A 27,943-nucleotide genomic window follows, 5' to 3' on the forward strand; every position below is an offset into this window, starting at 1 on the left:
CACACACACACCATTAGGCAATATGTATATATTTATTTATTTAAGAATTTGTATAAGAAAAAAATACAGGAATGTTATAAGAAAATTATTAATAATACGCTTAAAATTAAGATAATTAAATGTAAGATAGGTAGTACTGATAATTTTTGGTGTTTGGGGTGAGGATTGGGGTTGATGCACTCATGAAGTAGCTGTTTTTTGTTATTTTTTTTTTGATGTGCACAAATAAGTGACAGGTACCATAAGATTTTATTCTTCCTGCTCCTTTTTTTCATTCATGCATGTTATGAATGAATGAATGAATAAAAGTAGATTATTATATACAGTGTATATATACACACACACATATATATATATATATATATATATATATATATATATATATATATATATATATATATATATATATATATATATATATATATATATATATTGCGCCTAAACTAGCTACATTATAGGCTATCTTATCATCTCATTACATGATCAAGACTTGACACTGGACAAGTCAACAAACATATTACCCAGCAATCATCATTGCATATCTGTATGACAAAGTTTTTGAAGGCGCAGTTTAACCCTTGCAAACCAAAAATGTAAAAAAAACAAATTAATTCAATTAATTGAATATTTATTATTTGTTTATTTTAGTTTATCTAGAATAAGCATATCATTTTGTTATAGATTGATACTGACTATTTTACAAATAATAAAGAGATGAGTTATATAATGGCACCTTTTTTTATTATTTAATGCAAGTTCTTCTTCACAGAATCCCTCGCAAGGGCCCGTTCTCTGCCCAACACGTAGTCCGAGCCCGCACTCTCACCACTGTGTGTATTTACGCCCCAGGGAGGGGGGGAACTGATGATGAGAGGAGTGGCACACTTCACCAAAACTTCCCGGAGTGACGCGCTTGGCTGCCGCTCCTCCCCGTTTAACAGCGAGAAGAGAAAGTTCTGACTGTTAAATCTCCTCATGTAGCGATAGTGGAGAGTCTTTTCAAGCGACAAAGAAAGTTCGGACATGAAAGTTCTGAACTGAAAAGTCACTTGAATCTGTTTTTACCAAAGCGGGCGGCATGATGAAGCCACTGCTGCGCTGCAGCGTCTCTCTGTGGACTCTCCTGGTCTTCAGCGCTCTCCTCAAGGTAAATAAACAAAAAAAAAAAAAAAGGCTTTTATTCGTTTATATTTTGCGCAGAATTGAACCAGCTGGTGTTGTTCTGTTCATGACAACGGGGCGCTTTGTTCTGGTTGATGAAGGTCAGTTTTCATCACGCGGGTAGGAGTGCACCTGTTGCGCAGGTAGCTGCTGTGCCCTGAGGTGATTTACTTCTCTGCTCAGGAGTAGTTGGTGCTATTACAGACTACACTTAGGAGAAAAGTTTATGAGAGCAAATATCAACTGTTACAAACCAATTTCACCCAAAGAAGGTTTGATGTCATGGCTTCCTATGAGAAGAATAGTCCGTTGAGGGTTTTAATTGGATTCAAATGTATGTCAGACAGTAATTAATACGCCAAGCTTCAGTTGGAGAGGTGTAACAATGGTGGGCTATTTATTGGAAGACGTGGTGCGACTACATCGATGTAGGATTTATTTGTGAAAATAAAAATGCATTACTTTGAAATGCTTAAGTACTCTAAAGAGATACTATATGTATTTGAAATATCTTTATTGGTCAGTTGTTTATTCTGGATTGCACTTGTTGTGTTGTGTTAAAATGCATCCCCCTGAAGAAAGACCCACCTGACTTGTCCCAGAGAGAGAGAGAGAGAGAGGGAGAGGGGGAGAAAGGGGGAAAAAGGGGGAGAGAGGTTGAGAATGGCATGTGAGGATGTGTGGGGGCTCAGGAATGGAATGAAGAGCAGCTCAGTGTCCCTGTCACTCCTGCAGCCACAACAACACACTTACCTCAAAACGTGTAGGCGAGGAGCTTTGGGGACAGGTACCTCTATGGTACCTGTCACTTATTTGTGCACATCACAAAAACTTTGTGCACATCAAAAAAAAAATAACAAAAAACAGCTGCTTCATGAGTGCATCAACCCCAATCCTCACCCCAAACACCAAAAATTATCAGTACTACCTATCTTACATTTAATTATCATAATTTTAAGCGTATTAGTCATCATTTTTCTTATAACATTCCTGTATTTTTTTCTTATACAAAATGTAAACCGTGTGACTTTGACACCAGAGACAGCGCTTTGAGTAACTTCTCCTACCAACGGTCAATGATGGCTTCCTTTAACGATAAACCAATATTTGCCATCTCTTAACCAGAACTTCGTTAGAGGCATCAGATTAGAAAACAAAGGCGCTAAAAAAAGCCCCAACATATTTTCCCTTTTAGGTATGAGAACTTGTTACTGTGCTCTGCTTTAATGCCGTCACATCATGCAAAAAAGCTTAAACATTATACACAGACTGTAAGGTGGACCTCATTTGAATCAGAAAATGGAATATTTAAATACACACACTTTGCATTTCATAACCTGGTGCCAACATCCGGTATTTAAACAAAGAAATCCTGCTATGATGATAGTGTACAATTATATAACTATTAGTTACACAATATTAAATTATCTACTCCTTGTTGCAGTCAAACTGGGCACCAACAATATTTCACTTCCTGTCAGCAGTTTTGAGGCTCAAAGTGGAATTTAGTTCGAGTAGTAGTTGAAGTGCAAAAATTGTTACATGGTGCGTGAATGATTGGCCCATCATTTTACGTATTATCATGTATTGGTTTGTTCTGTCATGGTAAAATGAAACTACAAAATACACATGCAATAGTTGTAGACTATGATCCCACGGATTGGAATATTATTTATTTAGCATCAAAGTTTATTCTTGACCTCGGAAATATTAGTTATTAGACAAAATAATCATGATGAAGACTGTAAAGTTGAAAGCTCCAGAAAATACAAGTAAGAAGGCCTAAGTCAAGATCTTTTTGTCTTATTGGTTCTCAAATGTAGTAATTTTTTGTGTTATGGTGAAACACTAATGTTTACTGCATTGGAGGAAGTAAAGGTAAGGGCTTGTTGATTTAATCAACTGCTATGAAGAGAACACACATTAAGCAGAGATTAAGACACACATGCAAATGGTAACCTGCCACCACCACAGTTGGGTTTGATACTGTGAAGAGAAAGGCAGGTTCACAGACTCGCGTGATGGTCTATATAAGATGGATTTAACTGCATGTTTCGGTATTAAAGAGAATTCTTTTGTTGTGTTGTACAGTTATGACAGCACATTTTCAGGGATTGTTAATACATGTTGTAAGAAAGAGAATCCAGTATCGTTTCACTTTAAATTTGACATTGTTGAGTCTAAAGTTGTGGTCAGTAATTAATAGTTAAGAGACACGACAGTCATGATTTTCTCATTTAGAGACAGAGCCTGCTGCTCTCTCACATCGTATGGTTGGATTACATGGAGACCTGATTGTCTCCTTTCCATCTGCTGAACTCAGGATATTATATAATATGTGGTCAGTCAGTTCCTAGTGATAGTATCTTCTAATTTAAACGTGTCAAATAATGGTTTACCACATACAGGGCAAACCACATACTGTAAAAGGGGACAATACATTTTAAAGTTAGAAAAAGAAAACAAATGTATGTTACAGACATTGAAATAATTTAATCCAATGTGGCAACAAGAGAGAGAGAGAGAGAGAGAGAGAGAGAGAGAGAGAGAGAGAGAGAGAGAGAGAGAGAGAGAGAGAGAGAGAGAGAGAGACATTCCAATTACTAATTAAAACTTGGTTAAACATTTTTTAATCGGTAACAGAACCCATTGCTATATATAGCAGTGAAATAAGGGGCCCGCTCAGTAGACATTTAAAAATTACTGTCTGGGACAATCACCCAATTGAGAAAACCCATGTAGCATTTTGTAAAATCATATTACACCTGCCAAGAGACATTCCAAATAATGCCTGCCGAGTGGAACTCAAGTCAATATCCCCTCCAAATTACATCTGAAAGAGCCATAAAATTCTACAACCACCTGAAAACAAGCGACCCCCGTAGTTTCCACTACAAAGCACTACACTTACAACAGAGCAACTTAGAGAAAAGCTAGGCCTGTCACTCAGCTCCCTCTCCTCAGCACAGCCCCCAGAACCTCAGGACACCCCCCAAACCATCCGGCCCAACCAAATAATCTGCAGACAAAAAGAGAAATACATCACACACTGGCAAGACACTACAAAACATTAGAGCCAAATTGATTGTTACTTAGCAATAAAACGACAATACACAGTTAGCAGAATACTTGAGCACCATATGTGAGCAAAGACTCAGAAAGACTCTGAGCAGGTACAGACTGAGTTGACACGGTCTGGCTGTGAAAACCGGCCGCCACAGACAGACCTGGACACCCAGGGAGGACAGACTAGTAGAGACAGAGCATCACTTTCTACTCTACTGTGACAAATACAAACAAATTAGACAAATCTTCTTCCCCACATTTAAAAGTCAATGTAAATAATTCGAGACACTTTCAGACAGGGACAAACTGATTTGTTTTAGGGGAGAATTCATACTGCTGCATCCTAGCAGCTGATTATGTCGCCTCCTGCCACAAATTAAGAGATGACCACGGAAACACCACACAGGAGTAAACCACCACCCCTAACAAAACACCCACCTAGATCAATAGGTTCCTGTATGTTAGAGCTACACTGTGACAAAGTTGTAACAATGTGATAAGTTGTGTAACGATTTTGCTGTATTGTACTCCTCGTGTCTTCATCACTTAATGTTTAAGTTGGTGTTTATGCTGTAGTTTATGTATGTTATCTGCTTTGGCAATATAAGCAATGCCAATAAAACGCTTTAAATTGAATTGAAGAGACGTGTTTGAGATAGGATCTTAGTGGTCAGATGTTGTTGATGGCCACACAGAACCCAAGGGTTAAATGGACAACACATATTATAATAGTTTTTCTTATTCTTGTCTTTTCCTTAATTGATTTTCCCCTTTCCTCCTGCCTGTTGTCTGTTTTCCGCTCCTTTTTTGTTGCTTCATTACAGTTCTCTTATCCATTCAATCTGGGTCTGAGTGTTTGTTAGCACTTCCTTGCAGAATTTAGGAAGTGACTGTTGTGATGGGGCATTAACCTTTGTGCCCCTCTTTGGTCAGGAAACTAGTCAGAGAGGTTGCAGATCATTACTTAATAATAAATTATACTTAATACCGGGTCGATTTATGTCTTTGTTATGTACATTTTACATAGTCACTAAAAGCACAGAAGCAAGGAAGTTAGAGTAGAAAAAGGGGAAATACTTTGCTTCCCTGAAAGTAATTATTTTTTGCATAGTGACATTTTCCATTCTGAACTCGTTAACAACATTACCAATCCTCTTCAGTACACGTCAAAGTCTACATGTTGACTACCCGTTTACAGTGAATATTTCTAGTGTTCTGTTTTATTTAGTTTGTATCTTGGTTTAAATTTCAGTGTCCCTTTGAAACATAATTTTTGAGATTTTGACTTTAATTGTCCTAGATTGATAAGCTTGTCTACACCATAACGCATGTCAGTAGTCTTTTGGATCTCATAGGCCAACTCTGTTCACCAACCTACACAATCCAGTTCTAATTTTAGTTATCTGTGTCAAAGTCATCCCTGAAATTGGCCCTCCGCTGGTACTTCTGGGCGACTTCAACATCCAGACAGGGAAGTCAGCTGACTTCGTACATCTTCTCTCTTCTTTTGCCCTCTCACTCTCGCCTTCTCCACCCACTCACAAAGCTGACAACCACCTAGATCTCGTATTCACCAGAAACTGCTCTACATCCAACCTCACTGTTACTCAACTCCATACCTCAGACCGTTTCTTCATCTCTTACTCTCTCCCACTCTCCCAAGCTCACAATCATATCTCAAGAGATACTATACCTGTCCGCCGTAACATTTGTTCACTCTCTTCTTCTCCTCTGGCGTTATCTACTTTATCAACCCTCCCTCCATCTGATTCTTTCTTACTCATGCCTCCCTACGCTGCCACAGACACTCTCCTCTCTACTCTATCCTCCTCTCTTGACTCTCACCAAACTCCTCTTACTTCACGGCAGGCTCACAAGTCCTCCCCAGCCCAGTGGTTATCTGACTCAGTGCGTGCTGAAAGATCAACTATATGGGCAGCGGAAAGGAAATGGCGGAAATCTAAACACCCAAATGATCTGCTTACCTATCAGGCTCTTCTTTCCTCCTTCACTGCCTCTATTTCTGCAGCAAAAAGCTCTTTTTATCAAACCAAAATTGAATCTTCTTTCTCCAACCCCAACAAACATTTCTCCATCTTCTCTAACCTCCTAGATTCCCCCAGTCCACCTCCTCCCTCCTACCAACCCATGACATATGCTCTTCATTTTCCACCACGCTTCCTGAAATAATCTTTCCATCCATCACATCCAGTACTCTTTCCTATTTCACCCCTCTATCTCCAAATCAAACTTTGAATTACCTTCGCCCGCCCAACCACCTGCCCCCTTGATCCTATCCCTTCTCACCTTCTCCAGTCTATTGCTCCTGACCTTCTTCCTGTCCTCACCCATTTCATCAACATCTCCTTGTCAACTGGCTGTTTCCCCGACGCCCTCAAAGAGGCAAGAGTGACCCCACTACTCAAAAAACCAACATTTGTCTGAAGTAAATAACTACAGACCTGTCTCCCTTCTTCCATTTCTAGCCAAAATTCTTGAGAATGCCATTTATAATCAACTCTATACTTACAGTATCTCAACTAGAACAACCTTCTTGATCCCCACCAGTCTGGCTTCAAGGCTGGCCACTCAACAGAAACCTCCTTGCTGTCACTGAGCAGCTTCACATCGCTAGAGCAACCTCTCTCTCTTCCGTCGTCATCCTTCTGGACCTTTCTGCTGCCTTTGACACAGTGAACCACCAGAGCCTCATTTCGACACTCCAGGATCTGGGTGTCTCAGGCTCTGCGCTCTCTTTGCTCACATCTTACCTGACAGACTGAACCTACTGGGTAACTTGGAGAGGATCTACCTCAGAACCTTGCCCACTCAAAACTGGGGTTCTTCAAGGATCAGTCCTGGGTCCCCTCCTCTTTTCTCTGTACACCAACTCTCTCGGGTCTGTCATTCACTTGCTGATCCGCTCTGCCTCAGCCAACCTGCTTGCTGCCCCCTCACAGCGAGGGACAACTAATCACTCAACGAAGTCCCGACTGTTTTCTGTCCTGGCTCCTAAATGGTGGAATGAGCTCCCTACATCAGGATGGCCCGAAAGCCTACGCATCTTCCGCTGAAGGCTAAAAACACATCTCTTCTGACTGCACCTCAGATAAAAAAAAGAAGCTATATATATATATATATTTATATATTTTTATTAAAGCTGCAATCTCATATGGCTCTTTGTAGTTTTGCTTATTTAAAGCCAATGTACTTGCACCTACAGGGTTGAAAGCACTTAATTGGAAGTCGCTTTGGATAAAAGCGTCAGCTAAATGACATGTAATGTAATGTAAATGTAAAAAAAAGTCTATATGTATCTGGTGAAAAGAATAATTTCTTGGGGTAAAAATAATTTAGGAATCTTTACTGTTATCACTTTTTTGGGCAAGTAGAGCTATGATGGAATAATATGAGGTCACCAAACTCCATTAATCAAAAAGATCTCTGAAGAGGTATACTTAGGCAGAATAATTGAAAACACCTGGGGCGCGTTTAATCTTAAAACGGTGTGCACCGTTTTGCTGCAGTTTCCTGGTTGAACAACATGTTTCCTCGGAATGGTGTGCAACAGGCTTTGAGATGTTTTTTATCGTTTGGTGGGTGAGTCAAAGGTGACACCCAATCAGTAGCGACATGTATGTACAGTATACTCGTGATAATAAAAAGGCAGTGTTTCTTATTAAATTAATATATAACACTAAATTAAACAGAACTGGCACATTAACATGTTAATCCATAATTCAGTTTTTAAATCTAACTTCTTTAATAATTCTGTCCTTTCTCTCAGGCAATTCCAGTCTACAGTATAAAGACAGCTCTTCTGCTTGAAATAACATGTCCATTCAGTAGTTAATATACTGTTCGTCTTTTTGTTTTTTTTATTAAGGAGCTTTTTGTGACTTTTGTCTGGCCATCATGGAAATCATTTGGAAATGGGATTAAAAAAATGTTTTATTAGGCGCAGTCTAGAGAAATGCGTGCAAAGTCACAGCTTGACACATTAGTAACACAGGAAAAGTACAACGCTTTGCATGATTATGGAGCCTTTCTCTGTTCCCATCCGTATCTGTTTCTCACTTTCTCTGTCTGTACCTCCTGACAGCATGCAGAAATGGTAACTTTGCTATCAATAAAGGACATCTCAGAACAAGGAAACAAGACCTTTTCTAACACTTACAAGAACTGGCCCGTCTGGACTGATGAACACTTATCTTTCTGGCGAGCTGCTATTCTGTTATGCCTTGCACTACTATAAAATGTGGATGACGTGTGGTGACTTCATGACGTCTGATGTGAACACAAGTATCCCTCTCCAAAATGTATTTGTCTCACTGTATCCAGATTAGAATGCTTGCATCCCATTATTGATCTAAAGTGCAAAAGTCACAAGTCAAGTTCTCCTTTGTGGAATGCTGCAGCCTCTGCCCACTCCCAACCCCCCTCCATCTGTATCAGGACAGTCCAGTTTCAAATTAAATCCCCAAACAGACTGCTGTCGACCAGGGTTGTGACTGGATGTTCAGCGTGTACAAGATGAATTACAAAGACTCACAGTTCCCGAATCCATGTAAATGAGACACAGGCTCCTCTCTCGGCCTCAAAGGCCTTATTGTCAGCAGATAGCTATCATTCTACCAGTGGCCTCTGAACGAGTCACGACCATGCAAGGCTTTAGTTGGGATGAAAAATTATTATTTTCTTTTGTTTCACTTTTCTCTCTCCCACTCGATCACACTGCCTTTTCAGATGGAGTACTATAGTGCTTTAAATAAGATTTGTAATGCCCCATTAGTACAAAATGATCATATAACAGACTGTCTGTGGCAGTTGTTGAAATGTTGAAAGAGGAGTGTCTTTAAAGGCTATTTGTTGGTTGCTCCACCACTTTGGTCCAGACTGAAATATCTCAACAACTGTTGGATGCACTGCCATGACATTTTGTACAGGTATTCATGGTCCCCAGGGGACATATCCTAATGACTTCCTGACGTTTCCTTTAGTACCACCAGCAGGTTGACATTTTTCTTATTAAGTGAAATTCTTGCCACGAGATTTAAAACAGATATTTATGTTCCTCTCAGGATGAAACCGATCATGCTGCCCAGGGTCACACGGAGCAGGAGTCTATCCCAGAATATATTCTTCTTCTGAGTCTACATTTAAAATGTCAAATGACGTACTGTATATAGCCATAGTTTCTTTCATCATTTAAAGACATTAATTACATCCTTGAATACAGCACAAAGAAGCCAGTCACTAATATTACAAAACCCACACTATGCCTTCTCTGCTCTTCCTTACCCTGTAGACAAGCACACATCACACCCCACGCTCCACTTTAACACCTTTCAAACATCCCACTGATCACACTTCTATGTTCAGCGTAATGGCCCAGCCCTCTGTGTCCAGAATCTGTGGGTGTTGGTATGTCTGCATTCATGCACATCTTTCTCCTGCTGCGTGGCTGGCAGCATGAGAAGGAAGCTCTAATGACAAGTGCGTTGTACTTAGATGGGTATCTGCAGCAGCTCTGCACAGTGCTGGGAACAGTAAATACCACGTGACTCATTTCCATAGCCTCTGATGTGGCATGCGATAGCAGCGGCAGGACTGCGGTGTGGGAGGCTGATACCGTGCCTGGAGACAAACACACTCATAGCTAAAGCCGTCATGGGCAGGGAGTTTTTTGGAGGCAGTGGATATTTTCAGACGTGGCTTTCGCATTTTTTACATTTTTTTCATGATTCATGTTCCTATAGTTTTCAGCAGGAGGACGCTCATTTATGAATTTCACTTGTGGAGTTTTGTGCCATTTGTACTCTCACAGAAATGCTATCACTCTCAAATGCCATGTCATATACAATACAAATATATTAAACACAGACATCTAAAGGGATCATCTGCATGTAGAAAACAAATAAATCAACAGTAGACCAATAAACCATTTAATTCAAATGTTCTGTACCTAGTTAATTTGTTTTCTTACTAACTTACATGTATACAGTTATGTTGCTGCAGTCTGTCAGTCCTGGCAGGAAACTGAACACACCAAAAAAGATTGACGTATTTTAATGAAAGTAAGTGACTCTGGATTTAACTGACACCAATAAAAAAGACCTCTATAAGGATGTGAATTTCCCATAAAACTCCTGAACAACTGAACTGAATCTAAATCTTGAGTCTCCAGGTCTTGGATCAGGTGGATTATAATATACTATAATTTGATCTTTTATCTCCAATTGTCAATTTTTAATTGGGTAGTATATTTTAGGACCAACACTTTAGGACCAATCCAGAGTTATGCATGTAGATGCGTGTATTGTGGTATTGAATATAGGGGTAATATTAGTAACGATCTGGGCCTTTATTTATATATACAGACTACTGAAAGAGAAGTACTAGTCACTAGAGAGGTAAATAGAAAAACATCTTTTGGAATTTGGGTGAACTGACCCTTTAAGAGGTAAACTGCAGCACAGGTTCTCTTGTAGTGCTTGTAGCTCAGAAGAGGTCAAAGGCCATGATTTCCCCTTACACTGTGAATAAATCGGAAGCAAAGATCTCAACGTGTCGCGATACAGTTAGAAACAAACTTTAATACATGACCAAACCTAGTAATTCCATTGAACCCCATGACTGAATTTAAATTACAATACAAAAACTTAAACTTGCATTTATAACACATTATTCAGGGTCATTGATAATGGAAAACAAACCTAAAGGTACGGATTGACATGAGATAATTACACATGGCACACTGTGGAGGAAGGAACAGGACAGTCTTTCAAGTGATGTTTTGGCAACAGCAATGCTTTGAGGGAACCAATACCAGTTTAAGTGAGACAACCGTTGATTTATAAGCCAATGTCATGTAGCTCTTTTCTTCCTTTATTTGACATTAATGAGCTGGGGGTATGAAGTCGAGCATCATGCTTAACTTAATAGTCCTTTATGTTGTTCACATCTGTTATCAGTGGTCTCTGGGTGGGCTCAGGAAGTGACAGGAAGTTATGTTAGAAGAGAAACAATGAGTAGGTCGCTCATGAGCCACTGAGGCAATGAACTTTAAAAAGCGAACAAGCTGCCAATTTATTAGAGGCTGACAGAAGAAAGTGAGAATCACGACTTTCAACCCAACAAACCCTGCAAGAGGAGAAAAGAAGAAAAAAGAAGAAGAAAAAGGGTAAAGTGAAGAGTGACTGGCAATGACATACACTAGACAGCTGACAAAAAAGCTATTACTGTACAAAAGACTGGAAAAGGTCAACTAGAAAAAGGAAAGGAAAAATCGACAGAGGAAAGTAGAAGACTTGACAACATTATGCATTTCTCCATTTCTTCCTTGTGAACCTTGTTTTGTGTTGCTATCATCAAGACACGCACATGTTTTGGACGGAGTCAGATAACGTGATGTTGCAGAAACTACAGAAATCCTTTCTCCGCTCAGCAATTCAACAAGGGCACCACCAGCATTTCCTCCACCTTTTGGAACCTAAGCGTAATTCGAGGAACAGTAATGAAGTATTGTGCTTTTTTTTCCCCCTCTTACATTGTTGTTCCAAGTTATCAGATTATGAGGAGATACGGTAAATGGGCTGATTCCTAAGCAAACAAGGTGATTTCTGGACTGTTACTGAGTCTGAGTGTTATTATGGAGGAAGGAACTGGGGCATTATCAGCAGCAAAGGCAGACTGTTGGGAATGAAAGGGAATCAGAGAGTGGCAGGCAGGCTGCCTTTTGGGTTGATGTAATGTTTATATAGTGGTCAGCACAGCCATTTCCTTCTCCTCCCCATGCAGACAGGCCCAGTCAAAGGTCACAGATACTGTACACAGGGCAAAGGGGTCATTGACTGAGTCCTAGCCAAGTGTGTTTCACAATGAACATTAAGTATTCCTCCTCAAGTGTGAGTCTAATGGTTAGAATACTTAATGCTGGCAAGCAAAGGCATTGTTCTCCTCTGATTTTAGTGGCTTCCATATAATAAAAATCTGTACTACTAGTGATTATACACATCAGTATACACGTATCTAACACCATAATGATTTGCCCAATAATTGTCCAAGTGATCCAATAAGGTCCTGAGTTAAGAGACAGACTACAGCTGAGGGTTAAAGCAGGGAGGGAGGATGTACAGATGTGTGGGGCTGAGTACCAGTAGATGCATGAAAAAAAATGAACCATTAGTTGAACTTAAGTATTTCTAGGGCAGTATTTCCCAAATGGGACTTTGAGCCTGGGTTATTTCGGCTCTCTGAGTCAGAGCCAAAGCATAATGGCTTGAGATGTTGTTTTGTTTATTTAGTCAGGAAGAAAATAATTGATACTTAAGGAACAGTGCCAAGGGAAATAAAACATTTGGGAATTTTAGCTCAGAGAAATCATATCCACAGAGGTCAATTAAAAATGAATACTTGACGATGAAAAGAGATTGTCATACTTGGCTTTTACATACTAAATGTAGGCCTATAGTTGTTGATGTTTAGAGTTCATTCTTGACTTTTGTTAACAGCAGCTTAGAAAACATCTTACCACAAGGTCCATATAGGACAGAATCTAATTAAACAGGCCATGTTAAAAGCATAAATGATACAATTTATGTCAGTTAATGTTTGAAAATGTATTCCTGTTGTGACTTCTTTCATGGCATCTTAACATGTTGTAACCCTACGGTGGTAGTTCTGCTTATAAGCAGGCTAAGAATCTATTGTAGGAGTTATCTAAATCTAGATTCGATGAGGTTGGTTTTGTACTAATCATATGGCCAGAAAACTCACAGATTCCACCCCAAATGAAGTACAGGACAAAAGATTAAAGTTTGAATGAGGTTCTTATTAAAATTATTTTCCTTATTTTTTTATTCAAAATTCCACAAGGTCCTATTGGTAGGACGGAATCTAATTAAACAGGCCATGTTAAAAGCATAAATGATACAATTTATGTCAATTAATGTTTGAAAATGTCTTCCTGTTGTGACTTCTTTCATGGCATCTTAACATGTCATAGCAGGAAAAGCACAAGTTTAACAAACAAGATTACTGTAATCATGCACTCTATTTAGGTTCTTTATTTTCCTGGGCCCTGGTATTTTGCATGCAGGCTCACTGAATGGCTTTCTGTTATACCTAAATGGAATGCAGCCCTCAGTAATATGATTTGTCACACCTGTGCTTTCTTTGCCATGACAAAGTCTTTTACTATATTATTGCCTTATTAGGTTGATATGGCTAACATATTAGCAAACAGTTGTCTATTTACACATCCAGCCAAGACAGAGACATATTACCATTCATTTAGATTCATGTTTTTGACCACCTTATGAATGTACTGTAAGTCTAATATTTACTCTCCTCTTTGCATTGTTTTAGTCAAGTCCTGAGAAAAATATCTTTAGCTGCTAGCTTCATCCTGCTAGCTAACGTAGCTTGTCTACTGTCATAGATACGTATTGATATCTATGGTCTACTGTATTGGCATTATTTTGTACATACACACATACAGTGTGTTTATCAAACTTCCAATGTGTAGGATTTTCTCCCATTTCTCCCGCAATCAACTCTCTCGCGCACCACGCAGTTCAAAGTCCGTATTACAGCTACGATAGCCTTCACGCTTTTTTCTGATGACGCCGGCCTCTTGCTCTTTACAATATCCTTTTTCTTTTTCTGTCCGAAGAAGAGGACTCCTGTTCCTGAAATTTGGATTTTGAATACGTGTGGTTCTCCGTGTTTCCTTCTTCAAACTTGCCGGGGCCGGGAAGCTACGATACCCATTAGCAGCATTAGCAGCACCTGTGAGTTTAAAACGCGAAAGGCGGAGCAGTATGTCCTGTATGTCCCTTACCGGCTAATGTATTTCAAGATGGCGCATGAATATGGAGCGTCTACCCCAGTTCATGCAAATGCAAATGTAAAATGTAAAATTTCAAGCCAAAAGGAATACTTGGAATTAATGGTGGTGGTAAATATTCATGAAAAAGGACAAGTTTGTGAACGGGCAGCACAGATTTTCATAATAAACAACTAAACACGTTACACACTGGACGTTTAAGCTAAAACTTCTACTTGCTTCCATTGAAAATGGGGTTGAAGAGAGGGAAGACTGAACCAAATGGGAAATTTGCAGGCCGTACAACCCAAATTAACCTAAAGACAGGGTTGGAAAGCTAAACAAGGGTTAATAGCTAGAGCTGCAGAGCTTGGTGATAATTATCTGTGGTTTATTATGGCAAGTTACCCCCGTCATTACAGAAACTCATCTAAATTATTTTAAATCATAATTTTATCTTTTGAAAGTGTTATGCTTTTGAAGTTTAGTTACATTAAGTTAGCATGTGAAGCTGCAGCATCCTCCTTGTAGCCTGTTTTAGCCTCAGTGCAGTTTGACACAACAAGCTTTACCAGCTACTGTAGGCCTACAGTAAAGACAAGAACTTAACATTATAAACTTAATACAAAGTAATACTGTTTTTGTTGTTGTTTCTTAGCTGGTGCTTTGGCCACACAGGCACTACTTGTTGGTATAAGATCACTTTATGGTTTTCACTGTTTTCAGTGGATTTGTTAACAATAAGAAAAATACAGAGTCTTTACCAGTCTTATTCTTAAGTAAATATGGACTTGACTGACTAAATACTGTTCTCCACAGCAACAAAAACATTTAGCACAAACTGTACTGTTATCACTCTCCAAGGTCATTTCTCACTCAACTGTGAATTTGGCAGATGTGTATAATTTTAAGTAACATTTGTCTCTATACGTACACTCAATATCTTCATCCACATTAGTGTTATGATGATGCATGTATGTGTTTGCGTTTAATGTTGGATTGGCAGAGAAAGTAGAAGAAGATATATCGCTGTAAAATGTCAGTTAAGGGCCATTAAGAAACAACCCTACATACTGCACTGAATGTGCAAAAGCAATGAGCCCACACCATCAGTACAGTAAAACAGTTTAAAAGGTTTGATAGTATTTTGCTCTCTGTAAAGCACTTTGTAACTTTGTTAAGAAAAGTGCTATATAAATACAGGGGATCATACCGCTGTGGGGAATGCTCTTTTAAAGATAAAAAAAAACATCTACTACGGTGGTAAAGTGTAAATATGTCACTAAATTACAGATAGTGAGAAATTGTCAGCCATTTACCCATTTACACTTTCTCTGAAAGGGCGTTAGTGTGAAGCTCAGCTGTGCTAACACCTTGCACAAACAGCAGAAGTATAGTCATGCATGTATCCTTCCTCATACAGGCTGTTCTTCCCGTTAATGCACACAATCTACACAGAGTGACAGGATTTTTTCATACTACCTGATAATTCAACGGTGGTGGTTGGATGGTTAATAATTCATGAGGACTTTCGAGAATCAAATGCTGACTTCCGTAAAAGGTGAAACACACATATGAATTATATTTCATTAAAATGTATGTCATACCTCTACTGATGATAACGTGTCTCAACACACTGTACTGTATATTCTCATGCACTATGAACAAAGCCTTCACCAGATCCTCAAAGCCCTTGAACTCCCCGTGAACCGTGTGGCACTGCTGTACTTCAGAAAGAAGAATAGAGTCCCAGAGGAATGGGAGGAAGGGAAGGGTCACTGTCGTGAATAGAAAAAGAAACGTTAAGGCGCAGACACCGGTCTCCAGGGACGGGTGGGTGAAGGGGCCAACATTTGATGCAGAATGAACCTTTTCTTTCTTGGTTTCATGGTCTGACAATTTTTGAGTAGTAGTTAGACCTATCCTATTCCGTTCTATTTTATATACATTTTGTAATTCAAAATTGTATTAGCATGACTATAATTAAGTACAATATTGCCAAAGCATGTTCAAGATTTACAATGTAAGTATAATTCTGAATAGGAATAAATACAAGAGATATAGGCTACACTCAGCTGCTTATTGTGGTTTAATTAAGTACACCAACTCTAAATAATGCAGTTTAACCCAATGGCAGTGTAATGAATCCTACCTTCATGATAGTTTTAATTAAAGCTGAAGTGAATAATCGGTTAGTCGAGATTATTGTGTTTATTGTAATATTTAACATTGACATAGCCTATTTCATTTAAAAGTACGATCTGATCAGGTCTTGTGTGATGCAGGACTGCTGTAAAATCTATTCTATCATTATCAGGAGTAAATTATTAATTGTTTGTCTTTGTGGTGGAGAGAATGATGCAGGTTTAAACTATGATGCTATGTGTTTAATGTTTAGCTATGTGGAAAACATACTGAAAGGCAACAGTGAGTGACGCTGGGCTGATTACGTTTTCGCTAATAAGTAATGTGGTATCAGAGCTGTGTGTTTAGTCCAGATACCAGGACTAGGACGATAACCACGGTAGAAATGCAGAGTTGAAGTTTTGTGGACATGAATTTGTACGTCCTCAGGCGTGATGATATTGTTTACTGTCAGAAACCTGTTGTGACAATTGTTTTGGAGCGTGAGAGATGAGCTATCCAGAGAAAGGAGGAAGAACAGTATTTTCAACAGTTTCACACATTGATCATTAGCTGAGGCCACAGAATGATTACCGATGGTCGGCTATTAACAGGGTCTACTTTTTTGTTTGCACTAACTGACACACAAACATGATCTTTTCGTCAGTTACAAAGGGACTTTCTCCCATAATACTGAGCTTTTGTGCGTTTGTTTGCACCATTGAAAAGAACGTGTCTTGATGAATAAACCAAAGCTCTTTTTTTTCTGAGCTATATGGACTACAAGTTTATTATTATTTATTAAATATAAGCATGTTTGACCCTTCACACATTTGATAATCAGTGCTATGGGCTCAGAATGTATTGATGTTTGATACCCAGCCCTATGAAGAGCGCATTAATATACCAGAATGTAATTCCTGGGAGTCTAGGAAGGGCTTTGAAAGAGCATTTAGACCTTCACATTGGGAAACATGCCTTACATGTGGTTTCACTGGAAGGACGGGATCACAAAAGGCTGGGGTTTAAGAAAGTGAGGAGACACGACCTATTTAACATTACTATCAGTTGTTGCTAAATTTACTGATGCCATGTGACATTAAACAGGTGGTTGGGTTTGATGCTTTGAAGCTGTTTTCAACTCAATGCTGACCTCTGCTGGTGCAAGATCATTTATTTACTTTTGCATTTCTCTCTCCACAGATCTCCCAAGCACAATGTCCCGGTAAGTACACATGTGCTGATTCTTTATTTCTTAATGTGCCACATTTCTGTTAAATTGTCTCTTTATATTTAAATACTGTATTTTGTTTTTAATGTAATATAGGCTTGTTAATTAGGGTCACTCCTGTCAATATCGCTGCGGAAATGTAGCTTGTTAAAAGGTATTTGTGCTCATTTCTTATTGTTTGTCTTGTTTCTCTTCTTCTTCTTCTTCTTCTTCTTCTTCTTCTTCTTCTTCTTCTTTGTCTTTGTCTTCTTCTTCTTTTATGTCTTAGGTATCAAATGTCGCAGCAATGAAACGGAAACATTTACAACGACGACAAAAACAGTCACGTTTGGATCCAGACCAAATTGCACCCTCTCCATCATCAATCAATCAATCTCAATCCCTGAAAATGGTTCGATAACTGATTTGATTCCTGGAACAGTCTATCAAATCTCCAGTAGTTGTTTGAACTGCTGTACAGAGGCCACCACAAGTAAGTGTGTTTACTTTGTTAAATCGCTTATATTCCTGACCACTGCCATGTCTACAACAATGCATGTATACAGTATAGTATCAAATACAAAGATGATTATACTGTGTTACACTAATGATGAGCAACGAGAACATGGCATATGCATTCTTACTCCCTCCGACTTCTCTCTCACTCACAGAGCCTGAAGTGGTCGGGAACCTCAATGTCAATAATATCACAACATCCTCTATATTTCTGACGTGGACTAAACCAGAGGGAAGCAGCTCCTCCTATAGAGTACAATGGACAGATGGAAATGTAAATGGCAATGTCAGTGTGACTCAAACTCAGCAAAACATTACTAACCTGACTGCTGGCGTCCAGTATAACATTACTGTTACTGCAGTGGCAGGTGATGGCATTACTGAAGGAGAGAAAGTCAGTGTTTCTCAGTACACAAGTAAGTAGACGTTTAAATTTGGCTTATGTTGTAAGATGGTACTATTCCTGTACTTTGTCATATATGAATTATATTCTGCTGCCATTGTTGTTTTCTTTGCATCCACCTCTCGGTCACTCACAGTCAGGAATGTCACTGTCACTGACATCCCTCTGCGTGGTATTTATTTTAAATCAAGGCACATCACAATTATACTAAGTCCTACAGATTTTACTCATAAATAATGGTTTGGTCCTCTCCGCTTTGCTTTCCTACGTGGTAGTCAGTCACAATTAAGGAAAGGTTGTTTTATTTTACAACACAGATTTTTTTTGACTTTTGTAGCTTCTTGGAGGGGCAACTGTGCTCTGAAACACACTTGCCACAGTCAGTAGTTTTTTTCCATTTGCACTATTTATTTCTGTCTAACTCATCTTGTATTTATCCTGCACTCTGCTGTTGCGTTACTGGACTAGTGACTCAGGGATGTCTTTATGTCAAGCTGCTGTTACTCTGTTATAGCAGAAGTCAGATGAGGGGCTTTGGTCACTTGTTAAAGATGACGCTGGGTGCCTTAAGAAGTGTCGCAACACAAAAATGCTAGATAAACTTCCAGCTGCATGTAGGCAGCTTGATAATGGCGCTGAGGCAACGTGACTCTGGTTGCACTGTTACTATTGTGACTGACTCAAAGAAGAATTTGTGCGATGAAATGGTTTTAAAAAGTCTTTATTTTCCCATAATACCTTTTCCCTCACAGAGCCTCAAGTAGAGGCAAAGATAATTTCACTGTATACAAGTAAGATGTGCAGTGGTTCACTGTCTACATTAATATCATAGTCAGTTTTAGTTATCCTCCAGGTTAATTGTATAAGACTGTATTAGACTTAAACTTGGTTAGTGGTTTTCTGATGAAGTTATTCCTGTATTTTGTCATTGACGTAACTCATATTTGACTGTCATATTTTCTTTATTGCGTTCACCTCTCTGTTCTCACAGAGCCTAACGTTGTCAGGAACCTCATTGTCACTAATATCACAACATCCTCTATATCCCTGACGTGGACTAAACCAGAGGGAAACAGCTACTCCTATAGAGTACAATGGACAGATGGAACAAATAACTGGAGTTATTATGTTACTGAAACAAACATAAGTGTCACTGGGCTGACTGCTGGGGTGCAGTACAATTTGACTGTCCTTGCAGTGGCTGGAGATAATACAACTTTAGGAGACGCAAATACATTGTCACTGTATACAAGTAAGATGTGCAGTGGTTCACTGTCTACATTAATATCATAGTCAGTTGTAGTTATCCTCCAGGTTAACTGTGTAAGACTGTATTAGACTTAAACTTGGTTAGTGGTTTTCTGATGAAGTTATTCCTGTATTTTGTCATTGACGTAACTCATATTTGACTGTCATATTTTCTTTATTGCGTTCACCTCTCTGTTCTCACAGAGCCTAACGTTGTCAGGAACCTCAGTGTCACCAATATCACAACATCCTCTATATTTCTGACGTGGACTAAACCAGAGGGAAACAGCTACTCCTATAGAGTACAAAGGACAGATGGAACAAATAACTGGACAGATGGAAACAAATAACTGGGGGTGCAGTTATTATGTTACTGAAACAAACATAAGTGTCACTGTCTACATTAATATCATAGTCAGTTGTGGGGTGCAGTATTATATCAATTTGATTGTCCTTGCAGTTTTGGATATCTGGAGATAATACAACTTTAAAGGAGTACTTTTCTGAACTTACCAGACTGTTCTAGCTGTTCTATTATTTGCCTTTTCCCCAATAGACATTGTCACTGTATTACAAAATAAGATGTGCAGTTGGTTCACTGTCTACATTAATATCATAGTCAGTTGTAGTTATCCTCCAGGTTAACTGTTAGTTTTCTGATGAAGTTATTCCTGTATTTTGTCATTGACTCATATTTGACTGTCATATTTTCTTTATTGACTTAAACTTGGTTAGTGGTTTGTCTGATGAAGTTATTCCCTGTATTTTGTCATTGGACAGATGGAACTCATATTTGACTGTCAAACATATTTTGACTTTATTACAATTTGACACCTCTCTGTTCTCACAGAGCCTAACGTTGTCAGGAACCTCAGTGTCACTAATATCACAACATCCTCTATTATTTCTGACGTGGACTAAACCAGAGGGGTTTTCTGAAACATTTTGTCATTGACGTAACTCCTATAGAGTACAATGGACAGATGGAACAAATAACTGGAGTTAAATAACTGGAGTATGTTACTGAAACAAACATAAGTGTCACTGGGCTGACTGCTGGGGTGCAGTACAATTTGACTGTCCTTGCAGTGGCTGGAGATAATACAACTTTAGGAGACGCAAATACATTGTCACTGTATACAAGTAAGATGTGCAGTGGTTCACTGTCTACATTAATATCATAGTCAGTTGTAGTTATCCTCCAGGTTAACTGTATAAGACTGTATTAGACTTACGGCTGGGCCATATATCGATATTATATCAATATAGTGATATGAGACTAAATATCGTCTTAGATTTTGGATATCGTAATATCGTGATATGACATAAGTGTTGTCTTTTTCTGGTTTTAAAGGCTACATTACAGTAAAGTGATGTACTTTTCTGAACTTACCAGACTGTTCTAGCTGTTCTATTATTTGCCTTTTCCCCACATAGACATTATGTCCACATTACTGATGATTATTTATCTAAAATCTAAGTGTGAAGATATTTTGTTAAAGCACCAATTGTCAACCCTAGAATATTGCCGCAATATCGATATCGAGGTATTTGGTCAAGAATATCGTGATATCTGCTTTTCTCCATATCGCCCAGCTCTAATTAGACTTAAACTTGAGTTAGCGGTTTTCTGATGAAGTTATTCCTGTATTTTGTCATAGACGTAACTCATATTTGACTGTCATATTTTCTTTATTGCTTTCACCTCTTTGTTCTCACAGAGCCTAACGTTGTCAGGAACCTCAGTGTCACTAATATCACAACATCCTCTATATTTCTGACGTGGACTAAACCAGAGGGAAACAGCTACTCCTATAGAGTACAATGGACAGATGGAACAAATAACTGGAGTTATTATGTTACTGAAACAAACATAAGTGTCACTGGGCTGACTGCTGGGGTGCAGTACAATTTGACTGTCCTTGCAGTGGCTGGAGATAATACAACTTTAGGAGACGCAAATACATTGTCACTGTATACAAGTAAGATGTGCAGTGGTTCACTGTCTACATTAATATCATAGTCAGTTGTAGTTATCCTCCAGGTTAACTGTATAAGACTGTATTAGACTTACGGCTGGGCCATATATCGATATTATATCAATATAGTGATATGAGACTAAATATCGTCTTAGATTTTGGATATCGTAATATCGTGATATGACATAAGTGTTGTCTTTTTCTGGTTTTAAAGGCTACATTACAGTAAAGTGATGTACTTTTCTGAACTTACCAGACTGTTCTAGCTGTTCTATTATTTGCCTTTTCCCCACTTAGACATTATGTCCACATTACTGATGATTATTTATCTAAAATCTAAGTGTGAAGATATTTTGTTAAAGCACCAATTGTCAACCCTAGAATATTGCCGCAATATCGATATCGAGGTATTTGGTCAAGAATATCGTGATATCTGCTTTTCTCCATATCGCCCAGCTTTAATTAGACTTAAACTTGAGTTAGCGGTTTTCTGATGAAGTTATTCCTGTATTTTGTCATAGACGTAACTCATATTTGACTGTAATATTTTCTGTATTGCGGTCACCTCTTTGTTCTCACAGAGCCTAACGTTGTCAGGAACCTCAGTGTCACTAATATCACAACATCCTCTATATCCCTGACGTGGACTAAACCAGAGGGAAACAGCTACTCCTATAGAGTACAAAGGACAGATGGAACAAATAATTGGAGTTATTATGTTACTGAAACAAACATAAGTGTCACTGGGCTGACTGCTGGGGTGCAGTACAATTTGACTGTCCTTGCAGTGGCTGGAGATAATACAACTTTAGGAGACGCAAATACATTGTCACTGTATACAAGTAAGATGTGCAGTGGTTCACTGTCTACATTAATATCATAGTCAGTTGTAGTTATCCTCCAGGTTAACTGTATAAGACTGTATTAGACTTAAACTTGAGTTAGTGGTTTTCTGATGAAGTTATTCCTGTATTTTGTCATAGACGTAACTCATATTTGACTGTCATATTTTCTTTATTGCTTTCACCTCTTTGTTCTCACAGAGCCTAACGTTGTCAGGAACCTCAGTGTCACTAATATCACAACATCCTCTATATTTCTGACGTGGACTAAACCAGAGGGAAACAGCTACTCCTATAGAGTACAATGGACAGATGGAACAAATAACTGGAGTTATTATGTTACTGAAACAAACATAAGTGTCACTGGGCTGACTGCTGGGGTGCAGTACAATTTGACTGTCCTTGCAGTGGCTGGAGATAATACAACTTTAGGAGACGCAAATACATTGTCACTGTATACAAGTAAGATGTGCAGTGGTTCACTGTCTACATTAATATCATAGTCAGTTTTAGTTATCCTCCAGGTTAACTGTATAAGACTGTATTAGACTTAGGGCTGGGCCATATATCGATATCATATCAATATAGTGATATGAGACTAAATATCGTCTTAGATTTTGGATATCGTAATATCGCGGTTTTCTGATGAAGTTATTCCTGTATTTTGTCATAGACGTAACTCATATTTGACTGTAATATTTTCTGTATTGCGGTCACCTCTTTGTTCTCACAGAGCCTAACGTTGTCAGGAACCTCAGTGTCACTAATATCACAACATCCTCTATATCCCTGACGTGGACTAAACCAGAGGGAAACAGCTACTCCTACAGAGTACAATGGACAGATGGAAATGTAAATGGCAATGACAGTGTGACTCTAACACAGCAAAACATTACTAACCTGACTGCTGGTGTCCAGTACAACATAGCTGTCACTGCAGTGGCAGGTGATGGCAGTACTGAAGGACAGAGGATAGCAATTTTTCAATACACAAGTAAGTACGCATTTGATGTGCTGAGGAGACTGCAGTGATTCAAATCGCGCCACGGATGTGCTGGATCTGGGATGTTTCTGAACGACTAGTGAAATAACATTGGATTTGTGCATTAATGCTCTGCTTTTCTTACACAAGGATGGCTATTTCATTAACTTTTTGTTTTGTTATTTTGATTTATTTGTGATTTTCTCTCCTCCCCTCTCCTCTCCTATCCTCCCCTTTACTTTAGGACCTGGTAAAATTGGGGAACTTACTGTGTCCACAAACACCGTCTCCATCTCTCTGAACTGGACCTCACCTCCTGGTGCGGTGTTCACGTACAAGGTGACGTGGCATAATAGTGTAGCGTGGATGAGCAGATACACAAACAGTACCTTTGCCGTACTATCAGACCTGATCCCTGGTACCAACTACATAATCTCAATCGTTGCTATCGCTGGAGACAATCACACAGAAGGAGAATATAGCATATTCTCCTTAGTCACAAGTAAGCCACACTTTCTGTATTGAACATCTCCTAATTAAAAACAAACAATTGGGATAAAAGTCACTTTAGAGTTTTCCCATTTAGATTAACAACATTTTGTTTTGTATGTATTCCCCTCACCTTGTGTTTTTCTTGCATTCACAGAGCCTGAAGTGGTCAGGAACCTCACTGTCACTGCAGTCACAACTTCGTCTATATTTCTGACGTGGACTAAACCAGATGGAAACAGCTCCTCCTATAGAGTACAGTGGACCAGTGGAAATGTAAATGGCAATGACAGTGTGACTCTAACACAGAAAAACATTACTAACCTGACTGCTGGTGTCCAGTATAGCATTACTGTTACTGCAGTGGCAGATGATGGCAGTACTGTTGGAAAGAGTACATCTGTTTCTCAATACACAAGTAAGTACGCATTCACAGTAGATGTGGTTTATACAGTCAGGATGTCTGTTGAGGATACCTTGTGGAGAAGTCTCTGCGATGGTTTCAACTTGTACCTTAGAGCAGTTCTGTTTGGAATCTACTGGATTTGGGTTGTAGCTTTGGATAATTTTATAGACGTTTTTGATGGCACATCTCTTTAGTGTTGCAGATTTCAGGAGCATTTGTTTTGCCTTGACAGACAGGGTTGGATATGCTATTTTTAGCCATGTTAGTGGCATGAAATATCTCCACAACTACTTAGTGGGTTGCGATGACATTTTCTTGAGACAGTCATAGTCTCCAGAGGATGAAGCCGACTGATGTTGGTTATCACCTGACCTTTCAGTATGTTAGCATTGTCAGTGTGAGAATGTTAGCATGCTGACAGTAGCATCTAGCTCCAAGTACAGCCTCACAGAGGCGCAGCAATGGCCTTAATTTTGTTTAAACAAATTAACCAAAGGGTTCATATACCTGTCAAAGGAATTACACTGGTCAGCTTTCTTTGGGAAGCCCAAAAAAATTTGGTACAAAGAAGACTTCCCATGATGGGCATGCTGTGGTATTTTGCTACTAGCCACTTAGGCATGTTACACTCGGTGTGCTGTGTTTGAACACTTTATGTTAAATCTAATAAGCTCAAGACTCAAATATCATTAAGGATGGTTTTCTAGTGATCTAAAACAGGATGTGGGTTTGGAGGACCTAAAGTAAAGTGTGACATTACAGGTTCAGGTTACTTTAACCTGAAATTGCATTGGGTTTGTGGGAAATGGTGTTGATAAAACGCATCTAAAAACCGTATTAACCAACAATTATGATGCATGTGGAGCTGCAACAATTAGTTGGTTAATTAATTAATTATTTAATTAATTACTTGATTGAAAGACTCTTGATTGTCAAATATTATAATTATTTTATTATATTTATATAATATCATAATTGATTGATTGTATTGATTCATTTGTAGTTTGAGTTACTATATTGTGAATGTTATTTGTGGTGGCACTATTTTAGAATATATACAACATATTTTAGAACACTAGATTGTTTAGGAATACATGGATTGGAAGTATGGCGTATGGATTACTTTATATATCACATTGCAATATTTGATGTTTTTCATTGATGAAATAGGCGTTTACAGCAACAAGAGTATATGTACTTTATTTCTATTATGCCATTTCAAAATATGACACATCATAAATGGATATTATGTATTTAATTTATTATGAAAAAGAACCAAACCACCTTTTACTTCTTTATTATACAGGGCCTGACAAGCCTGTGAACATCACGATTACAGCAAAAGGAACCTATTTCCTGAACATCAGCTGGACTTTGCCTACAGGGACAGTCGATGACTATGTTGTGAACATTTCAAATTATATGAGACAAACTTTGTACAGCAATATAACAGCAGTCACTACAGCCCGCTTTACTGATTTATATCCTGGGAGAATCTTTTTTATCACAGTGACCGCTGTTGCTGGAAACTTTAGTGAGATGTCTGACCAGTTTGCATTTGCCACTGGTAAGTTTAACAACCTATGCTGTTATTGACTAATGATGTTAATGATTTCGTTTTCAGATCTTTTGCAATTTGATAAAAGAGTCATTTTTCTAATAATATTTTGCAATTGAATTTAGTTTTATGGGTTAAAACCATTAAAACCAGTCAACATGAATAATGACAGAAACACAAGTTATAAGTGTGTGTGCACCTGTTATTCATACCTCTTAGATCCCACACCACCTGGCTCCATCATCTTCAGTCAGAGGACAAACTCTTCGCTCTCTCTGAAGTGGGCAACTCCTGTTTTAATGGAGTATGCTCCAAACATCAGCTACTGTATCACCTACCAGCCTGCAAATGGAACAGTACAAAATATAAGCTCCTTGGTCAATAGCACAGCACTGAACTGGCTTTTGTCTGGAACTTCCTACAATATAACTGTACAAACAGTTGGACCCATGAATTTATGGAGCACAGTTGTCTATAATTCTACTTTCACTTGTAAGTACAACAGGAAAAAACAAAGGAAGTAGAAGTGATTCAGTTCATGTTGTAGTTTATGCAATTGTTTAACAACCCATTGTTTTATCCGACCAGCGCTTAAGGATATTACTGTTTATTACATAACATATATTATAAATATATAATAAGTGATGTTGATGATCTACTTATTTAATTACTTTTGAATTAACATTTGACTTGTTTGTCATTTTTCTAGTACCCAACCCTGTGTTGAACCTTGTAGCCATCTCTAGTTCCACCACCTCAGTAAAAGTGACCTGGTCATACCCGCAGGGAGCCCAGATGTATTACAATTACTTGGTTCAAACCTACAGTACTGCAGGACCAGTGTTTAACACAAAAGTCAGAATTACCAACACTGATGTACCCAACCTGTACCCGGGAACTGGATACAATATCAGTGTTACAACGATAGCAGCAACAGAAAGTGAATCCACGGTGGAAAGTACATTCAGTTACACAAGTAAGGCCTTACATTTAAACATGCATTAATGGGTTCTGTACTATCAGAAACATTCCATATACTTAAAAAGATTGAGGATACCACAAAAAATGTAAATTTTTCTATTGTGGCCTTTGGTCTCACATAACTCTCTGCTGTATTTGCTGCAGTGCCCAAAGCAGTGACCAACCTCACAGTGGCGAATGTCAACACCACGGCGATCCAGTTGACGTGGCTCAGACAAAGTGATCATAAGCCTTCCTACACCTACCTGGTGATGGTGCTCCAGAACGCCACGATGGTTCAGAATGCTACAACTGAGAATGAGACTTACACCTTCTTCAATCTGGCCCCTGGAACATTTTACTCTTTTAAAGTGTTTACAATTGTAGAAGGCGTTATGTCCGCAGTGGAAACCACATCAAGTTACACAAGTATGTGTTCAAAGCTTTGGAAATATGGCTGGCTAAAATGTTGAATTTGCTTAATCAAAAATGCTATCAGCACTATCCAAAGGAATACAGAAATGCAAGTGTTTTGAAAGACCAGAAAACTAAATATCCTTAAGGGTGTATGGTATTACTATTATTTTCTATGGTTCCTTTAATCTGAGCTTCATGTGTAAAATCGCTGAAGTGCCCTTTGAAAATAAAGTTACTGCACAGATAGTGAAAGTGGAAAAATTACAGGTTTAGAAAATTTATTTTAAGAATTTTCTATACCAAGTGGTCAGAATACAGTTACATTTTGATTGCATATAGAATACATAACTGTGTTAGAATTATTCTGTTAGGTCTGTATTCTCAATTCTTCAAGTTAATTTAACATGTTCAGGCAGAGCTAAAACAAAGTATTTTCGAAATGTTTATTACATAATGTTACATCTTTTATTTTACAGACCCTGCCGCCGTTACTAACATCATAGCCATAGGAAGCACAACAACCATGCTAGTGAGCTGGACACCAGCATTTGGGCAGGTGGACTCCTACACTGTCAAACTGTTCAGAGGCTTGGTGCAGTTGGTGAAAAATAGCACGAATCTGAGCAACACTACTGTTAAATTTCAGGGCCTGACACCAGGAGTGCTTTACTGTGCAGTAGTGGTCACAGAAAGTGGACCTTTTAACAATAACAACTCTGTTTGCAACGCAACTTGTGAGTTACATCGACATTG

General features: G+C 38.6%; 1 protein-coding gene across 1 annotated transcript in view; it reads left to right on the plus strand.

Moving 5' to 3' along the window:
- The first annotated feature begins 949 nt into the window (after positions 1-949).
- Positions 950-27,943, plus strand: part of ptprja (protein tyrosine phosphatase receptor type Ja) — a 38,344-nt gene continuing 11,350 nt past the window's right edge. Inside the window, exons 1-11 of the mRNA XM_028586375.1 lie at positions 950-1,147; positions 17,384-17,405; positions 17,680-17,883; positions 18,062-18,322; positions 23,605-23,862; positions 24,007-24,267; positions 25,562-25,822; positions 26,033-26,305; positions 26,523-26,789; positions 26,939-27,202; positions 27,667-27,924. Coding sequence (XP_028442176.1) covers positions 1,079-1,147; positions 17,384-17,405; positions 17,680-17,883; positions 18,062-18,322; positions 23,605-23,862; positions 24,007-24,267; positions 25,562-25,822; positions 26,033-26,305; positions 26,523-26,789; positions 26,939-27,202; positions 27,667-27,924 — 2,398 coding nt within the window. The 5' untranslated portion in view covers positions 950-1,078. The remainder of the gene's footprint in view (positions 1,148-17,383; positions 17,406-17,679; positions 17,884-18,061; positions 18,323-23,604; positions 23,863-24,006; positions 24,268-25,561; positions 25,823-26,032; positions 26,306-26,522; positions 26,790-26,938; positions 27,203-27,666; positions 27,925-27,943) is intronic.

Source organism: Perca flavescens, chromosome 8, assembly GCF_004354835.1.
Source record: "Perca flavescens isolate YP-PL-M2 chromosome 8, PFLA_1.0, whole genome shotgun sequence".
Lineage (NCBI taxonomy): Eukaryota > Metazoa > Chordata > Actinopteri > Perciformes > Percidae > Perca > Perca flavescens.